The sequence below is a fragment of the Gavialis gangeticus genome, unplaced genomic scaffold (assembly GCF_001723915.1).
Source record: "Gavialis gangeticus isolate Ggan-Ray unplaced genomic scaffold, GavGan_comp1, whole genome shotgun sequence".
NCBI classification, from domain to species: Eukaryota; Metazoa; Chordata; order Crocodylia; family Gavialidae; genus Gavialis; species Gavialis gangeticus.
This window is the reverse complement of record NW_017729022.1, coordinates 180,542,430-180,549,246: the sequence shown is the minus strand read 5'-3', so window position 1 is coordinate 180,549,246 and position 6,817 is coordinate 180,542,430. Positions and strand designations below refer to the sequence as shown.

At 41.9% G+C, this 6,817-nt stretch overlaps 1 protein-coding gene across 1 annotated transcript in view; it reads left to right on the top strand.

The window, feature by feature from the left end:
- Positions 1-5,847, top strand: part of LGALSL (galectin like) — a 6,036-nt gene extending 189 nt beyond the window's left edge. Inside the window, exons 2-5 of the mRNA XM_019516591.1 lie at positions 372-443; positions 575-663; positions 1,114-1,291; positions 4,269-5,847. Coding sequence (XP_019372136.1) covers positions 372-443; positions 575-663; positions 1,114-1,291; positions 4,269-4,412 — 483 coding nt within the window. The 3' untranslated portion in view covers positions 4,413-5,847. The remainder of the gene's footprint in view (positions 1-371; positions 444-574; positions 664-1,113; positions 1,292-4,268) is intronic.
- The last annotated feature ends 970 nt before the right edge of the window (positions 5,848-6,817 follow it).

The window sequence follows — 6,817 nt, the reverse complement described above, 5'->3', positions numbered from 1 at the left end:
GCCGCCGCCCGGCCCCGGGCTCCCCCCGCGCGGCCCCGGCAGCACCTGCAGCCGCCTCACCCTCCCTCCCTCCATGCAGGCTGCCAGGCAGAGGGAGGGCGCCCCCCTGCCACCCTCGGCCCCTTACCTAGGCCCTCCGCCGCTCGCCGGGCACTGGGGGAGGGCAGGCGGCACCCAGGAGTGACACGCCGGCAGGGCACAGCCCTGGCTGCCAAGTTCAGGGGCAAAGGGGGGCAGCCGTGCCTTTTGTTGGGCGCAGGAGGCAGGAGGGCCTGGAAATGGGCAGGCTGTGCCAATTGCTGCGGGCAGCCTACCCCAGGCACTGGTGGGGCAGTCGCTCTGTCTCAGTGCCTCTTTTGTTTCATCTTTAGAAAATCGAGGATGGGCATTTAAACAACTCCTTGGGATCCCCGGTGCAAGCGGATGTGTATTTTCCACGGCTGGTAAATGGTTTCATTCACGTCTCCCTCCCCTCCCTGCCCTGTCGGTCTTGATTGGGCCCTGTTGGCTGTCAGGATTTGGAGTTGCTTGCTCTGATGCCCCCCCCTCCCCCCCATCCCCTGTCCTTTTTCAGGTCGTCCCCTTTAGTGGGCACATCAAAGGAGGAATGAGGCCGGGAAAGAAGATCTTAGTTATGGGCATAGTGGATCTCAACCCTGAGAGGTAATTACATAGAGGCAGACCTTGGTTCTTGCTGGCAGGGTGGCGCCAGTCCCACATGCCTTTTCCCAGCAAAGAGCTCCGAGAAAGTACAACATTCCCACGAAAAGAATTTGACTGAAAAACATCCATCATTCCTGAAGACAGATATTTTTATCAGATTATAAATAGAGAAGGCTGGTTCCTCTTTTGACCTGTAGAGGGGGCCTTTCGTAAAAGGATCCTTGTTTTCCAACATAATCCCTTGTAGTAAAGGAAGACAAGGTTTAGAGAACAAAATGAGAGTAGGATATATTTTGTGTCATTACCTTCTGTCAACTTTTGGGACTAGCTGTTTCCTGTGACCAAGCTCACCTGTGCTTGTTTTGAATGAGTTTAGAAATCAGATGTGCTGCAGTTTGGATTTATTTGCTTATTTCCTGGTGAATGAGAGCTGTTTTATTCGTGCTTCAGCTTTGACATCAGTCTCACATGCGGGGACTCAGAAGATCCTCCTGCAGATGTAGCCATTGAACTGAAAGCTGTATTTCCAGACAGGCAGTTCCTTAGAAACTCTTGTGTATCTGGTGAACGGGGGGAGGAACAGTCGTCAATTCCATACTTTCCCTTCATTCCAGACCAGCCGTTTAGGGTGAGTACCAGCAGCAGAACAACATCCATCTCTTGTAAAAGAAGTCCTTTGACTTGATGGTGCAGCACAATATGACTTGCATGTTGAGAAATCGTATTTATTTTGTTGGGATGACAGATACAAAAATAGCTATTAAAAGTGGTGTATATTCATGCACATAATGTTACTTGCAATTTATAGCATTTATATAAGCAACAAAACATCACAGAGATGATCCAAGCCCTTACGCAAATGCAGGATTCTCTCTTTTAAACCTAGCCCAGACAGTTTCTTCTTGAACCCCGCCCCATAAAGGAGATTCCACAACTTCCTTTAGCAGCTTGTTTCACTGTCCAAATGCTTGTAAAGTTAGAAAGTTTCTCTTAGCTTTGAATGAAATCTTCTTTGCTGTAGCTTAAGCCTATTGCCTCATCTTCTGCCCTTCCTGGCAAGGGAGAGGAGATTTCTCCATATTCTGTGTGGCAGACTTTCAAATATTTGACAAGACAAATATTATGACAATCTGGAGATCATAATGCTTAGTAATGAAGTACACTGCCTGGTTTTAATAGCTATCAATTAAAAACATTCTTATATTAGTGCGATGTTTTAAGATCTTACTATTTAAATACTGTTTGTGATTGTCACACTCTTAGCTTTTCTTTTTCTGGACACAGTGGTTGTAAATTTATTGTTAATGAGGGCTGGATAGTTATAGTATTACGATGTAAGTTCTGTCCCCTCTGGAGTTATTCCCGGGTTGGCTTTGGCCCACTGCATCAATAAATTTTATATAAAATGATATTTAATTCAGTAACCTGGAGTTCAACATAGCCTTGCAAACTGTAAGAATAGAGCTGTCTGAAAGTGTCCTGTAAGTGCAATATTAGCAGCACTCTGGAGGCCTAAAAGAGGTTTCCCATCTCTAGTGTTTGTGGGCCTGTGAAGGATGTCTTTGCTAATCAGGGCCAGCAACATGTGTAGCTGCACGGAGCCTTGTTACCAGTGACCCAAGTTCATGGAGAAGAAAGGCTGCCAGCCTTCTCCAGGCAGCTGACCCAGAAAAACCACCCCTGTGCTTCTATGTTATAAATCCTTCTGGGCCCCATGATAAATGTCAGATTTCTGAATGACTGCCAAATCTACTTAGTCCTGTCTGCCCCAAGGTAATCTCCCCAAACCCAAAAGCTAAGTATCCTCAAATAGCTAGGGAATAGAAGGGTGCATCTAACACAACTCCTCTGATATTGCTGAAGCCCCAAAAAGGTGGTGGGTTTGATCCTACCAACTCTCCCATAATAGCTGGCAACTGGAGCAAGTGTAGCTGGAAATGTACTTGAAAGAGTATATGGCCTGATTCAGCTTTAGTGGAAACAAATGAGAGTTTTATTATTGACTTTAGCAGTATCAGGGCTTGGTCCTTTGACTAGGTAGACAAATAATTTGTCTAGACCTATCATTTTAAATCCCATACCCTATTGATGCTGATTTATGTTAAGAGAGATGAATAGCATGTGCCTTATGCCAGATGCTTTGGATTTTTCCCAAGGCACAAATGGAAGTTAGGCACCCATTTAACACTTGTAGTTTCTGAACATCTTCCCCTACATTAAATGGATTATTGGCAGAACCATCCAATGACATGGATGGTTCAATTGAATTAAAATTAAAGACCAGAATTGCTCATGGTAACTTTCAAAGTGGACCTTCAGCGCTGGAGCTGAATGTAATGAGGCATTTTAGTGATTCTAGTCAGTTAGTCCAGGCTTATTTATCACAAGAATAAAATCTATCCTTGGGTGTAAATACACAACACACTAGGAACAGAGTGGGGCTTCCTGAAAGTACTGTTAGGACCTGGTTCACCAGCTTTCTGGGTTAATAGTTGCAAATACCTGTGGATATGCCCTGGGAGCAAGATCATACCCTTTTAGCAAGGATTTCAGACTCCCTCTGTCATCAGCCCAGACCTGGGGAATCTCTGGTAGCTGAGTCTCTGTGCTCTCACCCTTAGTACTCAGCAACCTCAGAGCTCTGCTTCCTGGCAGGGCAGCTCTGATGAAGATTAGCTCCTAGGAATTCTCTGATCAAAGCTGGCTCAGGTGAATAGTTACTCAGGACAGGGTTGTACAGAGAAGCTGATATAGCTTTGGCCTTGGTTATCTTTCCAAGAAATCCATGTGGAGGCTGATGTGACCTCCACACATATACAGTGTAGGACTGGCTCAGTCCACCTAATCCCTAAACTGTCTTGATGCATGGATTTTAACACCAAGGAGCATTCTAGGAAGGAAGAAACAGCACTGTGGAGGCAACTGCCCTCTTCACAGGAGAGAGTAGAGCTTAACACATGATTTTTGGTGGCATGATCTGTCTCCGTACATGTTAGTTACTATATGGGTCCCAGTTCTGCCAGTATTCCAAGCTAAGAGCTCCATGTAAGTAAGAGTGACTTCTGCATCACAAGAAAAAGGTTGATTTGCAATCTGTCATTGGCTGTGCCAGTATAAGTCTAGAGTAACTTTGCTAACTTCTGTAAAGCTAATTCAGTTCTGTAACCATGTAGCTGAAAGAAAAATTTGGCTGCTACGTTCTTACTGGCACATAGTACTTAAGTAATAATGGGCACATTTACACTGCATCAGGCAGTCCTAGGGAGCACCACAGTGAAAACACGCAGGCCTGCCTACACCTGCTTTTGTGCACCATGGGCCAAAAAAAGCATCATAAAGCCACCATTAGACACCCAGCACCCCTCTTGTGAGCTGTTTTGAGCCTAAGAGCTGTGTTGCACATGCACTAAAATGTGCACAGAGCCAGAGTTAACAGGCAGAGCATAATTTCACAATGGGGCTCCCTCACACTGCCCGACTCAGTGTAACGATGCATAAAAGTGCCATTGGCTGTTGTTTTAGTAGAGAGCAACCAAATTACACTTTTGTCCTGTGAAATAATGCGTGTCAACTACATTGTGAACCATCATTTTATTTTTTTCCAGGTTGAAATTCTTTGTGAGCACCCCCGTTTTAGAATATTTGTGGATGGACATCAGCTTTTTGATTTTTACCATCGTATTGAAACATTGTCAGCAATTGACACAATAAAGATAAATGGAGATCTTCAGCTTACTAAACTTGGCTGAACTTGTTAGAAACTGTAGATTCCAAACTGGCTCATGTGCCATCATCTGTCTGGAAGATCAGTGACAGCTGGGTCTGGACACAACTGTAATAGACAGGCTTCACTGTTTGTTTCCTGTGTGCAGTAAAGAATAGTTGCTGAATTGAAACTGTTGTTTATCCTAATGAAGAAAGCTGTTGATTAATAGACACTGAGCCATTTTTCTTGGAACAAAAAAATAACCCATCCATGCTGGATAATCAAATTAGAATGGATTTGGAAAGACTTACAATCCTGTCTTTAAATTGCAGCAGCTATTAATCTTCTCACACAAAGGCAATTTCTGAAAAGTGCTAAAAGCAGTTATTGAACAGCTATTTAAAACACACATGCACCCTCATACAAAGTTTTCTTTTACAAATATTGTACCTGCACTGAAGTGGATTAGTGTAGCACCACACAGGGCCAAATGATGAACTCCTTATCCAGGACCTGAGCCTGCTTCCACTGACATCAAAATAGTAAAACTCCCATTGACGCCAATGGGGCACAATCAAACCTCCTATCCTTACTTGAGCATAATTCCTATAGATTACTATGGGATTTTTGCCCTAGGGAGTAGCCAGATCTTCAGCTGGGGCAATCAGTGGAAGTTAATTTGTTTCTGTGGAATTATGCTGACTACCCCCTATGGAAGATCTGGCCTCTAGGCCATGCGAAAACTGTGTAAGGGCTTCAGGATAGGGTCTGTATATTTTAGTCAGGGTATTTGCATAGAATGTAGATTGTTCAGAGTTTTGCACATGTCATGTTAATACAATTTTTAAAGCTTACCTGTAGTTTTATTTATTTATACTCATGTATGTATTATTAGTAAATATGATCAGGGGATTACTGATCATTCAGAACAGCAAAGTATAAGCATTTTGAATGTACACGTCTTAGGTTCTTTGGGTAAACGTAACATATTCTTGAAATGAGTCACTTTTTTATTGAACAGTTGATTACATTCTAATGATGTCCTCTAGGCCCACTGATGGTGAAGGTCTGTTCATGTATTCACTAGAAACTGTTTTTCAGGGCTTTATAACTTCGCTGTAAATGGTAGGTCCAAGCTAAGGTGGATTTGTTTTTCAAACTTAACTAGAAAAAATTAAGTTTAAGTGTGCTTTTATAAACTCAAGAACACAGTTACATTTTACAGGCTACTAGTTCAAAATAGGACTAGCCGTTTTGGGGGGTTGGTGGGAAATTCTCTGCATATATCCAAGGCCATAATTTGGTCCTTGATGCTAAATTGAAAACTGGTCTAGACAGCCAAGTTACTAACACTTGAAAATCAGCTACTGCACATGAATAATAACTTTTCCAAATAGCTTTTTAAATAAATAGACATAACTGTATAAACACTGTAATTGTTTTTTGTGAACACTATGAATAAACACAGTAACTTTTCATGGCTTCTTTAGAACTAAGTATACTTTTTTTCCTCTTGGCTTTACACAATGGACTATAATAGGTCTTTTTGAGGTGTTATAGTTTGAGAAAGAAAAATGAATGTAGACAATTTAAAACCATGTATTATAAGGACTTTAAGACACACATTATGAAGACATTTTTATAGCACAGCATGAGAGAAAGACAGACAGACACAGATGGAACTATGTTAAACTTACGATAAAGACCTAGATTAATCTATCCAAAACTGGAATATCAAGAGTTAAGGCTAGAATACCAAGTGTAAGTCAAGACAAGGGTCTTTGGGTAAATCTAATATCTTTTATTAGACCAACTTATTAGTTGGTCTAATAAAAATATTGGATTTACCCAAAGAATCTTGTCCGACTTTGTCCTTAGACCAACACAGCTACAACCAATACCCCTCAAATTGTAAGTCAATTAATTTTACCTTTATTCTAAGCTGATATGACCCTCAGTCAGGAAGTCAGAGGGAGCAAGCTAGAATCCTACCTATGGCCCCAATCCAATGTCCACTAAAGTCAATGAAAGTCTTTTCACTGCACTTTGGATCTAGTCCCCTAAAAACTAAAAACCTAGAGGCCTCATTCTCATCTTGTTCTAGTAGAAATTAAACTTCATTGGCTAAAATGAGAGTGATTTTTCCCTGGCATGAGTGAAATCAGAATTAGACCTCTACCTATACAGTGTGATTAAAAATGGAGTTTTAGCCTTAACTTCGAATTTCCATGATTATTCCTCACCCCATCCCCCAACACACACACACACGCGCACACACACATTAAACCAGAACCTACATGTTATTTTTAGAGTTTCTTTTTTCCTGGTGTATGGCTTTATATGTAAATTGGGCTCAGTTTGTACTTCAAGTTGACTCTTGATATAAAATGTTTCTGTCTTGCTTTGCCTTTATTATTTTACAGAAGTATTGAAATGACCGTGTCATTT